This window comes from Podarcis tiliguerta (assembly GCF_965153285.1).
Source record: "Podarcis tiliguerta genome assembly, chromosome: 12".
Lineage (NCBI taxonomy): Eukaryota > Metazoa > Chordata > Lepidosauria > Squamata > Lacertidae > Podarcis > Podarcis tiliguerta.
In genome coordinates, this window is record NC_139545.1 from 34,302,836 (window position 1) to 34,323,685 (window position 20,850).

Here is a 20,850-nt window from a genome sequence, read left to right on the forward strand (position 1 = left end):
GGGCCAGCAGCCTGAACTAGCAGCCTCTAAATGCTGTGGATTTTTAAATGGATAGTGAAATTTGTGAGTTTGGACCCATTGCGCCAAAAATCAGATGAAGTCATGCCAAAATGATGTTTTGCTCCACCACCTTGAATCAAAAAGGTGCCAGGCATCCAAACTTTGACTAACACCGCTCACTCCTTGGAGAACCCTAATGCCAAGTTTGGCCCACAATATCTCAAGAGGCAACTGAACCTATGCCAAAAATGAGCAAAGTCATGCCTAAGGCCTCATCCATAACTTTTGTTTGTCCCATGATTTTTGTTCTTTTGTTCCACCACTTTGCTCGGGAAAACCCGTTTCCTGCTGAATTGGAACAAATATCGATCGGGTTTTCTGTGGATTGATGGGAGGCGACTTTTATTTCCTGTACTGTATGTTATTGCATTACAAGTTGCATTCCCTAAAATTCAGGCTGTAAAACAATAAAATAAAATAAAGTATAGCAAATATACAATTGAAAATAAATATTAACATTTAATGCAAATGTGCTACAAACCACCTGAAGCTGGCAGACCACTGGTGGTCCACAGACCAGTTTCAGATGCCTTGCTCTGGCAAACAGCCACGTTTCTCTGAAGCATATTTCTGAGGGAGTCCTAAGGGTCTGTGGTTCAGGTAACCTATCTTATATGAAAACATGTCCCTATCTTGACAGTCCCCATCAAATCCATCAGAATTCTTCCAAGACAAATGATATTTATAGGAACCTCTGAGGGAACAGCTCAGTCAGTAAAGCATGAGACTTAATCTCAGGATTGTGGGTTTGAGCCTTGCACTAGGTGAAAGATTTCTTGATAGCTGGTGGTTGGACCAGATAAACCCTTCCAACTATACAATTCTATGTTCTATTGCATTCTATTGATCCAGAGTCTGTGGATGCCGGTGTGATCCTAGCAGTGCACATTTGAAAGGAATCACTAATTGTAGTTTATGCAATGGCAGTGGTTGGTGTTCATTGGGACTGGCAGTGCAGAAGGAAAACAGGCCAAAAGCCAATGCCAGATGCAGCCAACTAATTCTTGCATTGTCCCTATCCTCCTCCCTATTGAGTTACACAAGGGAAATGCTGAAACTGAGGAGGAGGAAGCTGACAGCCAGGGTCACTCCCCGGGCTGGATGCAAGGGAGAAGGCAAGCAGATGAGGGCTGGCTTACCCTGAGATTGGGAGAGCGCAGTTCCCATTCGCCACAGTCCATGCAAAAGACATCTAAAGCCACGAAGCTGTGGATAGTGATTTTATACGTATGTCATTCTACGATGACAAACTACAAAGTTATCAGATTAGCAGGCCACGTTAGGAACTGGTTCTGATCCTGAGCTTTTCAGCATTTTTCTTCCATAAATACACGCTAAGCTCTTTTCTCAGATCAGTTTAAAAACACATGTCTAAATGTTGAAAGGTCCCCAAACGGAGAACACAAATCCCCCCTATGATAAAGTGTGCATGGATGAGCTTAATTTGTTTATAGCGCTCATTTAATTTTTAGCTTGTCAGCAATAAAAGGTTTTGAGATTACATTTACGGGGTCATTTATTAACAAGCAAAACAAAAGTGGGCCCCATTACCCTTCACCTTCTGCCATTTTATCTCTCGTAGGCCTTGAACTATTAACCTTTACACTTTTCTCTTTTATGTCCACTTTTGATGTAATGTATTCTCTTTCTCACTATATGTTATCTGGTTTGACCCAGTAATTTTTTTTAAAAAAAAAGTTAAATGAACCTATGCTGCAGTCTTATACTCACTAATTTGCGAGAAAGACCCATTAAAAAAGGCAGGATTTGATTCAACATGGATGTGGATTCTGCTGCTAATAAACGATGATCATAAAATAAAAAGCAAACACAAGAGACGGCTCTTTGGCACATTCACAACCTTTATTTTCTTTATTCATAAACATAATTTAAAGGCTGCATTTTAAGGCGTAGCGCTCTCCAAGTGGCTTACACAACATAAAACACAGTATGAAAAAATTTACTATAGAAGGAACATTGACATCATTTTTTGCAAAATGTGCTACTCAATTAGCGGCATGCCATTTTAACATTTTAAATTGATTAATTTACAGGTGCAGAACCCTTTGTTGTCTGAGGGCCACACTCTTACTTGGGCAACCTTTCAAGGAGAGGGCAGGTGCAGAGGCAAAAGCGGACAGAACAGGAAATGTAAACTTTACCTTTATACAGCAAGCTAATTTCTACACAAACTACCTTCTATCCTCTACTCAGACAAGCAACATTACCAGAGGTCAAGGACACATTTTAGCCAGACAAAAAACACCCAAGGAAGGGTGGTAAGCCATAATAGTGAAGGGTGTGGCTGAGGAGAGTCCCAACAGGTAGATAGAGAGGCTTGGAGGACAATGTTTGGCCCTCAGGCCTAAGGTTCCTCACCTGCAGATTAATCTAACCAGTATTAAATATTGTTCCTTGGCCTGTGCAGAGCTTGTCTGGGGCCCAGGGCGGGAGTCTTCTTAGAATAAAGTTATAAGCTCAAACAAAAAAGCCAGTCCCTGGTGGGGCCCCCAGCCAGCTTAGCTAGGGTTGCCATATTTCAAACAGTGATAATCCGGACAGAAAAGTTGTATAGTTGGGGGGTGGGTGGGTTTGGCCAAAGACGTATGGCAACCCTACCATAGCCCTCCAAGGCCTGGGGCAAGTGGACCCAGCTCCCAACCCCCCCCCCCCGCACAGGCCTGGTTACAGCCATAGTTCTCTAATGTTTTCCTAAGCAATTGCATCCTGCACATTTTGAGTTTCATTTTTGTTCTTTTACTGGCATAGAGAATTGTAGTGTCCTGAAACCTTCATCACTTTTCAGCAACAAAAGGTCAGACTCTTCAGTTTTCTGTGTCACAGTGCTTGGTTGAGTCACAAACTTATCTGACAGGAAGCTAAAACAGGTTTTGATTGCAATGCTTGCTATGAAAAAAATCAAGTAGTTTGCCCAGGGGAAGGACTTGGACTTCTGCAAACACAAAGTCTAAACAAAAAACAATCCTATATTAAGGACTGCACAGTTTTGGCTTATTTATAAAAAATAAGATGTTTTGAATTTTTTTTGCTTCATATTTAATTTATTGTCTATTTATTTACAAAAACACAGAAATACATATCATAATAACAAAAATAATATCCTCCAGAGTTTTAAAGGCCACAGTTTGTTTAATTATCCGAAGGTCTGGAAGAGGTAAAATGTTTTTGCCTGGCAACTAAAGATGTATAATGAAGGTGCAAGGCGAGCCTTCATGGGGAGAGCATTTAACAAATGGCGAGCCACCGCAGAAAAGGTTCGTTCTTGTGTTGCTGTCCGGATCTCTCATGGAGGAGACACACGAAGAAGGGCCTCAGATGATGATTGCAGGCTTCAGGTAAGTTCAGATGGAGAGGTGGTCCTTGAGCTATTGCAGTAAAGGTAAAGGTACCCCTGCCCGTACGGGCCAGTCGTGTCCGACTCTAGGGTTGTGCACCCATCTCACTTAAGAGGCCGGGGGCCAGCGCTGTCCGGAGACACTTCCGGGTCACGTGGCCAGCGTGACGAAGCTGCTCTGGCGAGCCAGCACCAGCGCAGCACACGGAAATGCCATTTACCTTCCTGCTATAAAGCGGTACCTATTTATCTACTTGCACTTAAGGGTGCTTTCAAACTGCTAGGTGGGCAGGAGCTGGGACCAAAAGACGGGAGCTCACCCTGCCGCGGGGATTCGAACCGCCGACCATGCGATTGGTAAGTCCTAGGCACTGAGGTTTTACCCACAGCGCCACCCGCGTCCCTTTAAGGCTTTATAGGTTGCAAACAGCACTTTGAACTGGAAACTAACTGTTGCCAGTTAAGTTGGGCCAGGATTGGTGTAATATGCTCAAGCCGTCTTGCCCCAGTGAGCAACCTGGCTGCTGAAGTTTCCAAACCATCCTCAGAGGCAGCCTCACGTGGAACACGTTGCAATAATCTAACCTAGAGGTTACCAGAGCAGATGGCAGAAGTTCGGTTACCCCTGCCCAGATGAAGGTGCTACCTGCTGAAGCTGATGAAAGGCTACCAAGGCCACCTGAGTCTAAAGTGAAGGCAATGGATCCCGGATCCCCAGGCCATGTACAATATACTTGGGTCCTGCTCTTGGCAATCTTGACCAGATCCTTACTTGCTTTCCTTCAGCTGTGCTACAGCATTAACTTCTCAGAGACTGTTTGCAGGAAATGGAATTGTTTTATAACAGTAATCACCATCTAGCTTGTTGGAGTCGTGTGACCATGAATCAGCATTGTCTTTTTATTATAGGTCTTAGTGGCTCCTCCTATCCCAGATATACCTTCTACTATAAACAGTTGATTTACCTGGGTGCAGCAGATGGAGAGGTGAGACTGACCTGTCTCCCACATTAGCGACTCCAGCAGATCACTACAAATATATCTAACTTTACAAAGGACTACCACCAGCATGTGTTTCCTGTTCCTTCTCTCCCCTTTCCCCTTCTGTTTTGTGTCTATCAGGTTGTTAGCCTGAGAGCACAGACTATTAAACTTTAAGCACTTTACTAATAAATAATTCCTGCCTTGTAATTTCAAAGACCAGTTTAACCATGATCAAGGCACATGCAGCTGGGATGGTATATTGTTAAGATGGATAAAGAAAGCGCTCCTCCACTCATGGTCTGCAAATGAATGAGCTGCACCATGTTAGATGAACTTGAACTGCTCATCTATCTGGATGCAAATCTTTTCTGCACAATAGGTTCCCAATCCAGTAAGGGAATTGGATTGTATCCAATGGTAGTGTTATTCTGATGGAAGTCTCTGTTGGGTCAGAGGACCTTTCATCAGCAGAATAGAGAGGATTCGCTCAAGGCACCTTTCTTGCTGCGTCAATGGGTAGCTCAACATTCCAGAGACTGTTTGGAGGACTGCAGAGGGAAATAATTTAAAATAGTCTCGCTCCCCAGTCTGCTAATGGAAGCCTTCATTGGATCAAATGGACTTGCATTGGTGGGTGAAGACTATTGGACACAACCCACAATGTGACAAAGGTTCTTTCTTTTTGCTTGATCTGACTGGATGAGAGAACTCATCTCAGGGTTAATTCCATAGCACTGGCTGAATTGTGTATCTTTCATGAAAGTGTGCTTCTCATCACTTCTATATGTGAAAGTCTACTACGCTAAATTTATCTTGTTTAACAGTTACTGACTCACTGTCTTCAATTAACTATTTATTGGTCTCTGCCAATTAAAAAAAATCTAAAAAGACAGACAAATCTTTGTTTTATATAAAACTGCTGGAGTATAGAAGTTTTATTGTTTTAAATACAGTAAATGTGAAAAAAAACACACATTTTCTACAAGTATAGCTGAATTCTTATTTACAGTACTCAATTTTCAACATAATTTTAAGAAATGCAGAATAGAGGCAAGAGTCTCAAAATGAAACAATTCTTTGGAATCCAAATTACTGTTGGCGAAGGGCTCAATCCCCACCTCACTATGGAAAAATGTCTTCTAAAAAAATCAAATTGCAAAACATATTCCAGACCAATCCATGTCAAATACTCTTTAATACACATATTAGTTTTTATAGAAGTGAAATAAAACAACTTATGTGGTTAATCAGCTCTCTCTCAACACTGTAATCTGCATTCACCCAAGAAAGTTGAGTTGCAGAAGTCCAGGACCAAAAAAAGGACATGGGTGGGAATCAGCCTTCCCATGAGTGGGGTCCAATTCAAGGAATTCTCTTGCCAGTGGAAGAGGAATTTCTGCCAAATCCTCCTTCACCATCAGCCTGAAAAAAGCTGCTTCAGAGGGTTAGGAACCTCCTGAAACAGCAAGGGAAGTGATGCAGGAGACTGCAGCAGAAAAACAGCAAAAATGGCCCCTCTTCTAACAACAGGAATTTCCACTGCATAGGAATCCTTCCTGTGAATGGAAGAAGCCCAGTATCCAGCCCCTAGTATTTAACTTATTGAATTTACTGGCACAAAAACGTGGTGATTGCAAGGAGCTCAGGTGAATTTAAAAGACAGATTCTAAAAATCTATGGAACCCTCTTTCATCAGCTGTCAGAAATGATAGCTAAACACAACTCTCCTTAGATTGAAGCAATATACCCTTAAGACCAGATGCTGGCGAAGAAGGTTATCCTGCATGTTGCAGAGCAGTATGCAAGACTGCATGGATCCTGGTCTAAACCCAGCAAGGCCTTCTTATGTTCTTAAGGCTGAGCTTGGTTTGCTACAAAGGCACTGTGGTGTTTAAATTATTAAGTAATCTGGGTGCATCCCATGATCTAGATATGCATTTGGATCTCGTTAAGCACAGGAGAGCTCATTAGGTTAATAATAAAGATATGATCTCTGGGCACAAAAGCATGTACATACTGATCTACTCCAGCCACTGAAATGAATTGAGAAGCTGTTTCCGACAAGGCAGCTCTGTGTTTGCATTTTAAAGTGTTATGCATTATTTTTTGTATTGCATTTTTAAAAAAAGATTTGATGTGAATATAAACACTGTTGTGATAACAGTTGTGTTATTATTCCACAGTTTCCCTGAAGAGAAGGTTGTCATTGCTGTACTTGTATTGAAAAATCTTCGGTATTTTTAAAGTGAAGCTCACATATGGGGCACCTGAGATTTTAATTTCCACATGCATACTTTAGCCTAAGCTCACGTAAACTTGTAATGTTAAGCAAATTTTCAGAAAACTATCTATAGTGAAGTAAGATATTTTAAAGTCCATCGGTAGAAAAAAACCAACCAAAACACTTTTAACCGATGCAACCCAGAAGTAAGCCTCACTGAACTCAGTGCAGATTACTCTATGTAAAAATAAAGATGACCGTTTCCTTATGGTCTTTAAAAAACAACAACACCTGAATATTGCCAGCAAAGTACATGCACATTTAAAATCTACAGTCTGGAAGTTATCTGTGTATTACTTGCCAGAGCATTAGCATCATAGCCAGATCTGATCTTCTCTAGTCTCTTCCTTAGGCATGGCAAAAGCAGGATACCTTTACAAGTCAGAACCACAACTGGAAGAATGACTGCCATCATAAAAGTAGGGGGAGTATACCATATAAACTGGCCTATGTCAATCCACTTGTTCCATGCAAACACTAATGCATGAATGGTGCAAAGCAGCAAAGCTAAATGTCCCATCTTGCTCTAGAAAGAAAGAAAGAAAGAAAGAAAGAAAGAAAGAAAGAAAGAAAACAATAGGTTAACCTTTAAAAATGAAAGGAAATTAAAACAAACTATAATACACACTGCTGCATATTCAGGGTTTTCATCAGACAGGTGAGGGGCATCTGCCTGTGTGCATTGATCAACAGCTTTCCATGCACATAATATGCAGGCATGGAGATAAATGTCATCTGCCGATTGCTGCAGATAAAAGCAGTTGTTACAGCACAAGAATTAGTTCAAAAGGCGACAACCCTTGTTATTTTAAAACACCGAATGCTTAATTAAGATTCTGTGCAATTGTTGAAGAATGCTCCTTGTTGTCTTTGCTGCATATTCAGTCCTATGCCAAAACATTATCTACCATATATTTATATCCCCCCCTTTCTTTGCTCACGGAACGCAAGGAGACAAACATGTGGTTTCCAGGCAGTCACCCATCCAGAATCTGACCAGGAGCAAACCTGCTTAGCTTCAGCAAGGTGGTTGCATCATGTGCTTAGAACACTGAGCTTCTAAGACAGGGGTCAGCAAACCTTTTCAGCAGGGGGCTGGTCCACTGTCTCTCAGGCCTTGTGGGGGGCCGCACTATATTTTGAAAAAAATAATGAACTAATTCCTATGCCCCACAAATAACCCAGAGATGCATTTTAAATAAAAGGACACATTCTACTCATGTAAAAACACGCTGATTCCCGGACTGTCCGTGGGGCGGATTTAGAAGGCGACTGGACCGGATCTGGCCCCCGGGCCTTAGTTTGCCTACCCATGTTCTAAGACTTAGGTCTGCATAAGACAAATGGAACTCTACCACAGCCGACTTGAAATCTGGTAGAGTGATTATTATTATTATTTCAATTTGTTAGTTGCTTTATCTTGTCCAGGGCAACTCAAAGCGACTTACAAACGAACAGACAGACAACACTCCTCTATAGATACATAAAAATAAAGAGGAAAAAGAAATACATAAAAAACATTCCACCCACTTCTAAAAGGCCTGGCTATGGGGGAAATCTTTTGCGTGGTGCCTAAATTTAATAGATAAGAGATTCGTGCCACCCGCATTCTATAGCGGAAGAGTTGAGATCTTTGGTCTGTATCTTGACTAGCTCTTCCTTTGTTTCCAATGCAAGCTGTGCCAAATTTCCTTCTACTGGCCCTGGTGGGTTCAGCACTGCTCTTTGCATATACAAAACGGGAGCAGGGAAATTACTTGCAAGTGTCCCAGTTTGCTGCATCAACCAACAGATTGAAGTGCATCTTTACAAGCTGATTTACATATGGAGAAGGCTCCACATGCCGCATGGGCAAGAATCTGTGGCACTCCAGATATTGTTGAATCCCCAACACCCATCAGCCCTATTCAACATGGCCAATGGCCAGGGATGATGAGGGTAGTAGTCCAGCAATATCTGGTCACACAAACTCTTTTATGCAAGGATCCATCTTTGGCTCTAATCAATTTCCATCTGGTGGTATGGGAATATGATCGCATCAGCAGCTATTTGTAAATGTCCAGTGTCGGATTACAGAAAGGGGGGGGGGAGTGTTTCCCCTCAGTTTTTCAGATCTTCTCAATTGGCAATACCAGAGAGTGAACTTCAAATCTATCACAAAGAGTATGTGTTCTGCCACTGAGCCATGAACAATCTATGCCGCTTTGTTTATGTGTACCTGGATATAATGAAACTCTCTCCAGGTCAGCGAGTGGCTGACAGATGGAATTGACGTTACTGCCAATACAGCCAGCAGAGCAAGCCCCAAAATTCCTAGAGACACATAAATCTCCATTCTCCAGACATCGTGTTCAATCCAGGCATCTTCCTTTTTCTGCTTCACCTGTGGACAGAACACTACACATTAAGAAGTGTTAGAATGACAACACAAGTACACTTAAGATTCCATGGTGAAACCCCAGTAAGAACCAAACTGTATAGAGATTTGCAAAAAAAATTTTTGCAATTGCAGCTATCATGGGAATAACAGTGGGATTAAAAAATAAATAAAAATACCCCAGTTGGCAGTAAAGTTTCCCCATCCAAGCCTGTATGCATTTCACGGATGGGATGAAAGTATCCAGGTGTGTGAACCAGCCTGTATCTTGTACAGATCATTGTCAGCTAACTAAAATGCTGCACAAAACAGGATACGCTGGGATTCTGTTGATATTTTCTGTTCACCTGTGCATGCTACAAATTAGAGCATGGTCCCATTTCAGATCTTTAACTGCAGCATTGTTTATACTGATGTCCCCCCAAGAAGTGCCATCAGCCTTAACCATAGGAAAGTCAATTAGATGGAGAAGTATTTACTTCAGCAAAGTTTTGACCCCCAAGGAGACTTGTTCCAATTCCTTTTTAACTTGTTTTTCCCAGCAGGACTGCATTATTTGCTGACAAACAGAATTCCATCTAAAAGCTAAACACAACCTTTGGCAAACTGTAGCAAGAGGTAAGCAACGCCAAGAAGCAGTATTTTAAGCAGCTAATCAGTAGGCTTACTTGCAAGTTTTTTTCACTCTGCCAGAGCAGCCAATGAGTCTAGATGTTTTCAAATAACCTGCATAATTGGCCTATATACAGAAATGAGCTGCCGTGCTTTCAGTATTTACAGTTAGATATAAGGTGTTGAGGTGCAAAGGAGGTCTGGAATCTGGAAACTTTCAACAGCAGGCGCAGGTTTTCTCACCTTGACAACTGCATCTGCCAAAATTCTCTGGAAGGCATAATTTATACGAGGAGAAGCCAACGCAGCGCTCTACAGATGTTGTCAGACTGCAGCTCTCCCAATCCCTGACCATGCAGGCTGGGGCTAAAGGGAATTAAGGAGCCAACATCTGGAAAGCACCACATTGGATATCCCTACCATTTTATTACTTTTGGCTATAGACATGGATAAATCAGAGATCTGTGATTTTAATAAATAATAATAATGAGGACTTAAAATAAAAAGTCAGGTAAGCAGTAGCTATCAAAACATCCTGTGTTAATGATTTCCAGACATTATTCAGGCTGTGGGGAATTGTCTTTCTTCTTCTTCTGGACCATCTGATAATTAGTTCCATTGAATGAACCTGGGTACAAATGTTTTGGGATATTAATCTTTGTATTTGTTCTCTCTGCTTTATTTGTAAGTTTATAAACTTTAACTATGTCAGCCCTCACCTTGGTGTTTCCAACTCACAATTTCTAATCATTTAAAGGTGCAATCCTATACCCACTTACCTAGGATTAATCCCCATTGAATTCAAGGGGACTCAATTCTGTATAGGATTGCAGTCTGTTACACTTTTGTATAACATATTCATTATAGGACTGGGAGACCCACACAGCATTCCAGATGCCAGCACACCATCAGCTTAAACCGATTTAATGGCAGTATGACAAAACAAAATGGCGTACCTGTTGATATGCCCAGTTCAAGAGTTTGTATCTGTAGGATCTCCTCATTGGATAGCACAAGCTATAGCAGGCATGTAACGAGGCAAAGAAGAAGCTAAGAAGTCCAAACTGTTTCCTCGATAGCATCCATCTGTCCAACCATTGTGGAAAACGTCTATACTTGGTTCCATAGTGGAACTGGAAACCTGCAGCCAGTACTCCTGGTAAATAAACCAAAGCCAGCAGGGTAATCGAAACCACTGGTAAGACTTTGTTTATGACCAGGATTGGGATTTTATAAAATGCATTTCCTTGATTAGTTACAAGGGGGTGGATGACGTCCCTTAGGAAAGTGTAGATAAAGGTTAACAAGGACAGTACCAATGCTGTCTTCACCGGCAAATGCCATTTAGGGAAAAGGTCGTGTTCACAGTGCTTACTGGGAGGACAGTCAAACTCATCAATACAGATTCTTTTATGAACATGGGGGAGAGCATCTGGTGTGCCAACCACTTGTAAATCCATCACCTGAAAAGGAGAAAATACGATACATAAACCTAAGAGGTATTTAAGAGTACTTTATCCGTATTGGTAGATTCCTTGCATTGCTGACCTTTGTGGACTCATATATACTCTTATCTGAAACTGTTCTAATTGTGCACGAGGTTTTAGGATGCAAAATGTAACTAAAATATCAATAATGAACTGAAGCAACTTAAGGTTGGTTCCATTGCAGTCATGGTTTTCACTGATGATTTTTAGGCACCAAGATTTATTCCCAGAAGGGAGCCACCTCCACAGATTACATTTCTTCATCAACCCTTTGTGAAGGGGTGGGAAGGAAATGCAATTCAAAACATGTAAATGGGAATGGAATGTAATCTCTAGTCTTTACAACCCATTTATTCTTGTGAGAAATACAAAAAGGCACAGTAATGCCGTTTTCATCTCCTGGACCATTGCAGATCCCTTGATCTGTGGTTTGGAGGTGGACATATCAGCAAAAAGAGAGGAGTAGGGTTGCTGTATCTATACAGGCAGGACTTCCATACCGGGATGTGTTTCACAGCAGGTGCTGCTTCCGTCAAGGTATAAATGAAATCATGAGAAAAAGCTGTGCCTGCTCAAATTCGCTCTTTTACATGATGATAGAGATAGTTCTTTCCATTACCAATTTTCAAAGCAGCAGCCATGTTAGCTTGCCCTAGCAAAAACGAAGGAGAGAGCCTTGGGGCACCCTAAAGGCTAGCAAATTTGATTATGGCATAAACCTCTGTTGCTAGAACACAGTTCATGAGGTACACCAAGTGGGAAATTCAGTTGCAAAGCGTGGCATACACACACCGAGGGACAAGAAGATCTCTCTCTCTCTAGATATATATATATAAATGTTGAGAGTAGAGCTTCTGACAATTCTATTACAGTTTAGAGTCATGTGAAATGTTGTTTACACATTACCAACTACTCAGCATTAGGAAGGGCAATTTACTGGGCTGCCTTGGTACCTTAGTGTTTGTCCTTGCTAAAGCTGTTCTGTTGAAGCTTATATGACTATATGTCCCCATTTCATTTTCCTAGCACTTTCCCTACACTTGGGAAATTCAGATGAATGACAAGTAAGGTCAGATTCCAACCCTAAGTTAACAGAAGATATAGCCAAGTTCCTTGCTGTAGTCATCAAAACTAGATCGCAATTATTAAATATCACGTTTTGAGTCGAAATTTACAGCAATTTTAATTTTAGCAATTTTAATTGTTTACTGATTGAGGCTGCAATCGTAACCCTTTAAATTTCACAGGATTTACTTTTGAGTAGGCATGATTTGGATTGCGCTGTTATGCTTCCATTTTAAAAAGGTTACCATTTGTCTCCATGTCTCATTTTGTTTTGCTGTGGTTGTCCTGATAACCCTACACTGCTTATGGTCTGTAAATAAAGTTGCACTATTTGCAAGGGCCTGAAATATTTTCCCATAGATTTTATTTTCTGGGGAGGCTGCAGATAAAGAGCCTGGGGAGTAGAAGCTCTTTGAATCTGGCAGGCCAGAGCACCAGAAGGATTAAGTGGATCATTATGTCCCCTTGCCTAAGGCCAACCTAGCATGTATAACATAAATATACAAACACACACACACACAGATTACCAAATTGTTGAAATTCTCCCAAGTTCTTTCAGGATTCATTTTCTGATCTTCATTCTGTTCCATGCTCTTGACCAATGACTGTCCTGCGCTCTAAGGCAAGAGGATCTCTGCAAGACAATTTTCACATGGTCCATTTATTTGTATCATGCTATGCATATGCAGTTGGTACTTTAGAAATACACATAAGCAATCAAATGCACCGTCTTGAGTTAGCCTTGATGAACCTGGGGACTTTTATAGATTTTGTCTTGTCACACAATTCTGAGAATTAAAAGTACACAAGTTTTATAAGTGAAATGATCTGAATTCTACACAAGTATTTTTGAGACACAACAATGACTCACATGATCTTTAAGCTGTTTCATGAACAGCCCCCTTCACAAACACCCAAACTGCGGCTCCAAAAGCTGTAGGGTTCTTAACATCTTCAATCTACTTCTTATTGTTCTCCTTGGGTTTAATTTTCTGCATGAATCACATATGGCAGGGCTAAACAAATGAGCATGAGCTGATGGAATCCTCTTATTTTCCCACAACTCCAGAAGAGAGAATAAAGGCTTGAAAATAAAAGAAAACATTTCTCGCTCCTATTGTACTTGAAGGGAGCAGACTTTACCAAGGTGACAAGAGAAACAAAGGAATGAAATAGAATCTCCACTCGAAGGTATCTGCTAGTCTTGGCCTATCTTCCTCACATGGGCATGATTAAAAAAAAAAAAGGGGGGGGGGGAGACAGATTTCTGTGTATCCCAGATTACAGCTATCATAAAAGACCAAGAGGCATGATGCCAGGGTCTATGTTTTGTAAAACAAACCCAGACAGCTTAAGCAAGCGGTATCTTCAGGCTGGTGTACCAGACACTTTACAGAAGTGTCGACATCATGATCTTGCCTCACTCTCCGCAGATGTTAACAGGCAAAAAAATGTTGCTAGGGATAAATTCAGTTTCAAAAACTCTCTTGGTAGCTGTTTAAGGCTGTTGAGTAAAGCAATTAAAGAAACTCTGTTCACTATAGAAAATGACCAAAACAAGAATCTGCAGTGAGGTTAAAGCACACTTCCTTGGTGTCACAGTTGTTTTACACAGCCCCGGGACAGTGGCAGAGGAAGGGGGGTGCACCCCCGGGGTGTCATCCCTGAGAGGGGGTTGACATTGCAGTGCCGCCCCCACCAGGGATGTTCGCTGCGTGGACGGCGCCCTCTGGGTGCGGGTGCCGGAGCAGCTAGCTCCGCCTCTGCCCCAGCACCCTTGATCAGGAAGTGAACATGTACAGGGCTAGAAACCTCTGACTTTCCCAAATGAGATTCTTACCTTTTCCAAGCTATGGTATATCATCTACCCTGCCCATATTTGCCTTTGGCCATGCCTACTTTCCCCTCTAACCTTTCCCACCATGGCTCCTGCCAGGTGGGGGGGGGGAGGATCCTCTGCCCCTGCCTTATGGCCCAGGACCAGAGTATCTTAAGAACTGCATCTACCTGTACAAGTCTGTCCAAAAGTCCAGACTGTCTATAGGTGCCCTGCTCTATGTACCATGGTTATTTGAAGTACTGCAGGCGAGCATGTTACACAAGGCCTTTGGGGCAATGGTGCCACAAGACATGGGAATGCCCTGCCAAAGGAAGTCTGTCCATCCCCACTATTCAACAAGCAGCAGACATACTATTGTCCAATATGCTTTTTCTCATGCTGCCTTTAACTGTATCTCCTCTCGCCCCTTGGCTGTTGCCTTCCTCTCTACTATTCCTCAACAGTAGAAGCTATTCCCTCCTCTCCTCCTGCTGATGCAGCAAAAGGACTGCTCTAGGCAACCACCAAGACTTGTCTAGCAATAAGCCTGGCTTTGCTCATATGCCAAGAGTGATGTTGTAACATAAATATCTATGTGGAGAGCCAGTGTGGTGTAGTGGTTAAGAGTGGTAGACTCATAATCTGGGGAACCTGGTTCGTGTCTCCGCTCCTCCACATGCAGCTGCTGGGTGACCTTGGGCTAGTCACGCTTCTCTGAAGTCTCTCAGCCCCAGAGTGTTTGTTGTGGGGGAGGAAGGGAAAGGAAAATGTTAGCCGCTTTGAGACTCCTTTGGGTAGTGATAAAGCGAGATATCAAATCCAAACTCTTCTTCTCTTCTATGTGCTCATAGCAAGCTCCAAGCACTGATTCTTATGTAGTCGGAAAGACACACCCAAGCACAAAATGGAGGTACACCGTGGTAGACTTCGAGACACCCCAAGGGTTGCAATAAATGGGGGTGCTTTTAAGAAGTGGGGGTAACCAAAACAGTTGTTGAGGATTTTTTGTGTTCAGTGGCTAGAGAACATCTGAGCGTCTGTTGGGAGCTGGGAGCAGAAATCATGACAAAGATGGGCTGGAATGGAGTGTCCTCGAAAAGGGTATATAGCTAGTTGGCTGGCACCCTGATCAAAAGCACTCCAAACCACCAAGGTTTTTAGCTGGGGCAATCAGAATAAGATCCACTATTTGACTATTGATTCAAAACTCTAAAATGTATTTTATATAATTGACTTTTTATTTCTATTCTTTGTATATCGTATTGTTGTTTTATTGCTATGGCCGATAGCTGACGCAAATAAAGAGTCATTCATTCATTCACTCACTCACTCACTCCGAACCATGACGTTTCGTGGCAGGTCCCGTTGAGCACAATTACTTTTGCTTTCTTGGCAAACCCTGTAGAAGCCGCTGTGATTTAAAGCCTGCCCTGCAAAGCTGAACCCAATAAAGTTTTGGCCAGGAGGCGCGTGCTTCTCGTAGACGTGTACAAAAGCAAACACCTCTCCCCCAACCCCCTTTCGAGGATATGCTGTACCTTATGACGTACAGAAGAAGCCCGTCACTGCCCACCTATCGCCCCTTGTTGCCGTCACGGTTTCGTTTATTTATTAAGGCATTAATGAAATCTCGTTTGCACCGCGGGGTGGCGGGGAAACGAGCGGAAAAGAAGGGAAGGCTGCTGGAGGAGGCGAGAGCCGGCCGCGCTTGGAAAGCGGAGCTCGCTGTCCGGAGAGAGGGGCTCGGAATCTCACGGCGCCTTCCCGGGCTCCGCAAATATTTGGCTAGCCGGCCCGCCTCCCGCTGACATCCCGCCCTCCCCCGGAGAAGGAGGAGTTGTTCCGAAAGCTCGGGGACTTCTCGGCGCTACTTACAACAACTTTTCTCCGTCTCGGGGCCCGGGGCGACGCGATCCCGAACTAGCACGCGGAGAGACCCAGACTAGCGGCTCCTCTGCGGAGCCCGCTCGACATGCAGCCGCCTACCCCGCCCTTGGCAGCCCCGCCTTCGGCATCTCTCCCTGCTTGGTCGGCTCCGCCTTTCCTTCGCCTCAGGAGCCGGCGGATCTTGCAGGGAGTCGCCGGCCAAAGTTGTGTTGTTTGCTTAAAGGGGGAGGGGGGAGAATCGGTCTTGTAAACTGTTGCGCTTGGCGTAAAGATGTCAGCGTCCGCGCCGTCTGCATTTGGCGGCCAAGTGTCCGTAAGCCCCGCCCCGGCACACGACTCCAAGCACTTGCAACCCGCCCCCCGTCCTACTGTATGAACAGACTTTAGGCTGCAGTCGCATTTGCTCATTTTGCTGGGAGTGAGTCCCATGCAGCAGAATGGGTTTATTTCTAGGTAGTTACTCATAGGATCGCGCTGCTGCTGTCGCGCGTCATGCTGCACGTAGCCGCAAGAAGTCTGTACTAATCGCAGGGTCGTGGTTTTCAAGCCCCACCTTGGGCAAAAAAATCCTGCATTCCAGGGGGTTGGACTAGAACCCTTGTTGATCCATATGGTCCCTTCCAGCTTCACAATATGGACACATGTTTGTAGCCTACACTTTCCTAGACTAGTCAGCATATAGGATCACCACACAGCGGATTACCAGCACAGCACACAGTTATGGTTTACTCCCACAGTATCTTGGGAACTGTACTTTAAGGCTGCTGGGAATTGTAGTTTAGTGAGGGGCAAACTACAATTCCTAGGATTCTGTGGGGAAACCATGTACACCAAACTTTTCATGGTGACATGCTTTTTAGACATGCATCATTTGTGACACAGTAATTTAGTTTTGCTAGCAAACCAGAGGTTGAACTAACCATTTTCCAGCCACAGGAGGAGCATGGGGAGTGTTCACACCACACACACACACACACACACGGGGTGTGTGAGACCCCAGATGGTGAGAAACAGGGCCAGCAAAGCAGGGCCTCTGAGGAACAAGAGCCAGTGTGGTGTAGTAGTTAGACCTGGGAGACTAGGTTTCAACTCCTCACTGGGCTGTGAAGCTCACTGGCTGACTTTGGGCCAGCCACTGCCTCAATATACCCTACCTTACAGGGTTGTTGTGGGGATTAAATGAAATGGGGAGAGCCATGTATTCCACCACTAGCTCCTTGAAGAATGAAGCCAACAAATAAACACAAGGGAAATACCTACTTGTGAGGTTTGCAGAATGAAAATAAAAACAAACACCAACTCTGAAAAGAGGCAAAACTTCCAGGAAACAACAATGAAGACTTAAGTCTTGTGGACCCAAATAGTGAGCTAGAACACTATAGAATCAGAACTCTTCCCCAATCACCCCAGAAAGTCCACATGGGGCTGAAAAAAGAAAAACCAATACAATAAAGGCATGGCCAAAGGGAGGGTGATGCCCACAGCAGCAATGGGGCATTGTGGAGCAACGAATCATAGAACTGTAGAGTTGGAAGGGACCACGAGGGTCATCTAGTCTAACCCTCTGCAATGCAGGAATCTTTTGCCCAATATGGGGCTCAAGCCCACAACCCGGCGATTAAGAGTCTCATGCTCTATCAGCTGAACTATCCCAGACTTCCTGTTTACTAGGCCTGTTGTGGAAGTTGGAAAGAATGGGTAATTCTGTGGAGAAAGATGACTCCGTCCTTCTGCTCTTCCAACCATCTGTGCCACAACCTGCTGACTTAGCATTACTTTGAAAAATAAAAATAAGCAGATTGGGTTATTTATCTACTAGTCATCCTTGCAGGGAGCCAGGGTGACAAAATTTTCCACAACAAAATTAATGCCTATCTTGCTTGATCAAGTGTTGTTGTTTGTTGTTGTTCTTTTGCGTTTGAAGACTTAAAAGAATTTGAGACTTTCTAGTTGCGTGTAGATAAATATAGTGAGTTGATACTTGTTTGTCTGTTGGTGGAGCTTAGTCAAAGGGCAGTTCAAAATATGAATAAAATACATCTCCACCTCAATACAAGAAAAATGAAGACTGGCCAGGGAATCATATTTGCTGAAGCAACTGAATTCAGAGAGAGAGAAGAGGCTCTAACCCACAAACCTGTGAGTGAAGTAAAGCCATTAATCTTTAAGGTGCCACAAGGCACCTTAAAAGGAGTTGCCCCCTCTTGTGTTTTGGATCGCATGTCAGTTTGTCCTCAGGGTCGCCAATCTATTTTAAACCAGTGGCAAACTGCAATGGTCTCGTCACAAAAAGGTGGCTGTGAGGTGTGGCACAGCACAAAATGGCCGCCACAACTACAAGGATTGAAAAAGTCGACTGGAACACAAAAGGGTCCTGGTGTGCCCCACTCACCCCCACATCATAAATGGAAAGAAGCCAAATCAGCCACCGCTGCATTCACAGAGAGCAGCCGTTTATGCCTGTAATCAGAAGGAAGGGTTGGTGTCCAAACCAATGAAATGTGGGCATGTTTAAGGATGTGTGTTCAATGTGGAAGAGGCTGAGCCAGTGCAAACAGGAACTGATCAGGAAGAACGGGCTCTTGTGGATTTTTGAGGGGACATTTCCTGAGATCTTTTGTGGCGCACCAAAGGCACTGTGTTGGTGACCCCTGCCTCAGGTGTATATTGGGTCAGCTCGCCACTCCATCCACTGTGTATTAGACAGATTATTCTGATAAAACAATTAAAAGGCAACAAAACTGAAATCCTTGTGCAAGCTTACTTGGGGAGTACGTCTTACTGAATTCAGTCACCTGGATGAAGAAATGCTCAGAGTGGAATGGTGCGCAGGCAAACCATCTTTGCACAGAAGGGGAAAACTGCTGGCAAATTTGAAAGCATCTGGAAAGATGTAATGAACAGGCCATGCGCTTAGGGGAGCCAAGCCTCTGTAATACTGGCCACTACCACCCTCTTAGATTGTGCCTAGCTTTGAAGCTGAGGACGCTTGAAAATATGGTCTCTCGTGAGCAAGAAAATATAGTCCCAAAGTCTACTAACCAGACTGCCATCTAGACTTTACCCTGTGATGTCCATGCAGCTCATTTTACCAATCTATAGGTGCATCAACATGGGACTTTATAATGTGGATTCGAAGCAATGTGTACCCAGGGCTTTTTTCCAGCCGGAAATCCCTGGAACTGAGTACCGGCACCACTCAGGTTATAAGAGAACAAGGAAGGCGTTCATGGTGAGTTCTGGCACCTCTTTTTCTAGAAAAAAAATAGCATCGTACCTCATTCTTTAAATGGAGATAGGCGGTGAAGAGTTCTCTAAGCAAAAGCACTAAAAGGGTGTATGGAGGAAGATGAGACGTATAACACTTAAAAACCTTTGGTTCCTTGTCAGAGAAGTTGTAAACATCACTTTTATTTTTGGCAGGAGGTTTTAGGACTTTAAAAGGTGTAAGAGGCTTCTTTCTTCCCTCTGAGACACTCTGTGTGATAAGAAACACATCATTCTGTCTGTGTGAGGGCTAGTACAGAAACGTAGGGATTGAGAATTATTTGGGCAGAAATATGGAGTTTTTCAGAGTGGGTGGGTGTGGATTTTTGTTACAAGGGCTTCCTATAGCTACAAACAAATTAATGGCCCTGTCAAATCTGAAGTGCTTCCCTCTCTCCCATACATCTTCCATCTTTATCTCAGATGTTTAAAACTGATACTGTGGGGTCTAGAATATATATTATAGATGTATGTGGGTCTGTATTTATTTTGATTTATGTTTATTTCCTTTTCCTTTCCTTTGTTATGCTCAGCACTGATTTACAGCCTTGTTATTCCACTTTTGCTGTAAATGGGGATGGGGCAGGAAGAGGGGTTAATAACGTGTTTCTCCCTGCATATCCTAGCTGTCACATCTTATCTGCCAATGCTGCAAGTTGCAATAATTTCATGACTTTTGAATGCTGATGGAGAAGTGTCTTATATATTAAAGCACAGAGAAATCAAAGGGATTGCATACGACTTGTACATAGTATGAAAAGGGGGGTGGACTTCAATAAATCTTTTAAAAATTAACTGGAAGATAATATATAATAAGTAAACAAGTTAAAAATGTAAAACAAGCTACCTCAGTATGGTAATGGACTAAGGCTGTGCACAGCAGGGGTCAGCAAACTTTTTCAGCAGGGGTCCGGTCCACTCTCCCTCAGACCTTGGGGGGCCGGACTATATTTTGAAAAAAATTATAATGAGCGAATTCCTGTGCCCCATAAATAACCCAGAGATGCATTTTAAATAAAAGGACACATTCTACTCATGTAAAAACACACTGATTCCCAGACCATCCGCAGGCTGGATTTAGAAGGTGATGGGGCTGGATCCAGCCCCCAGGCCTTAGTTTGCCTACCCATGGTGTACACACTCATTTACTCTGCATCTAGTACACGCCCCCTGCTGGTTAGGGAAGCGATGTACACACACCATTAGCTGCCCACAACCCATGTTTATCCTGCTGTTTGTTTCTTTTCTAATTAATTTTTATTGCTTTTCAAAAAAATTAATAAATTAACATCAAATTAATTCAAATTTAATACAAATTTAAAAGTTGACTTCCCACTCCAGAACGTTGATGTTTCTCTCCCCTCCCTTGTTCGCTGCTCAATGTCACATCAATTTCCTAATTTCATTTCAATACTTAAAATACTTTTTATCCTGTTGTTTCTTATGACATACTATGTTTCAATGGGTTTCCTACCAAACCAGCTTCTGTTGGATTTGAGAAAAAGAAGGATTTAGCTGTGTTTTAAGCTGGACAGCGTGTAGATGGCCTAACTGGACCTTTGGTTGCAACTGCAATTTTCCCATCTGGTGCCACCGTCAAGAACCAATCTGAGTTGACTTCAGCGTGCAGCATGCAGAATTCACATGGTTGGCTTTC

The 20,850-nt window shown here is 43.0% G+C and overlaps 1 protein-coding gene and 1 long non-coding RNA gene across 10 annotated transcripts in view; one reads left to right on the forward strand and one right to left on the reverse strand.

Annotated features, from left to right (window-relative positions):
- Positions 1 to 5,298: 5,298 nt before the first annotated feature.
- STEAP1 (STEAP family member 1) lies at positions 5,299 to 20,059 on the reverse strand. Of its 9 annotated transcripts, none has more exons than XM_083405828.1 (6): positions 15,915 to 16,256; positions 13,092 to 13,236; positions 12,748 to 12,854; positions 10,625 to 11,131; positions 8,898 to 9,062; positions 5,299 to 7,205 (listed from the first exon to the last, which is right to left on the reverse strand). In XM_083405828.1, the coding sequence occupies exons 3-6, from the start codon at positions 12,808 to 12,810 to the stop codon at positions 6,948 to 6,950; spliced, it is 993 nt and encodes a 330-aa protein (XP_083261954.1). In that variant the 5' UTR covers positions 12,811 to 12,854; positions 13,092 to 13,236; positions 15,915 to 16,256; the 3' UTR covers positions 5,299 to 6,947. The 9 variants fall into 9 exon arrangements, with proteins under 9 accessions (XP_083261954.1, XP_083261953.1, XP_083261956.1 ...); XM_083405827.1 differs by having other exon boundaries at positions 13,092 to 13,304; XM_083405830.1 differs by lacking the exons at positions 13,092 to 13,236; positions 15,915 to 16,256 and adding an exon at positions 20,041 to 20,059.
- LOC310660774 overlaps positions 17,382 to 20,850 on the forward strand; it is a 176,315-nt gene continuing 172,846 nt past the window's right edge. Inside the window, exon 1 of the long non-coding RNA XR_014503632.1 lies at positions 17,382 to 19,158. This is a non-coding gene — a long non-coding RNA (uncharacterized lncRNA). The remainder of the gene's footprint in view (positions 19,159 to 20,850) is intronic.

Excerpts from the sequence above, each read along its gene's own strand:
- STEAP1 (XM_083405830.1), bottom strand. The coding sequence starts at position 12,810 with ATGGAACAGAATGAAGATCAGAAAATGAATCCTGAAAGAACTTGGGAG. Across the intron at positions 11,132-12,747 it reads GGGAGAATTTCAACAATTTG|GTGATGGATTTACAAGTGGT; the intron begins GTAATCTGTGTG and ends TCTCCTTTTCAG. Across the intron at positions 7,206-8,897 it reads GAGAGTTTCATTATATCCAG|AGCAAGATGGGACATTTAGC; the intron begins GTACACATAAAC and ends CTTTCTTTCTAG.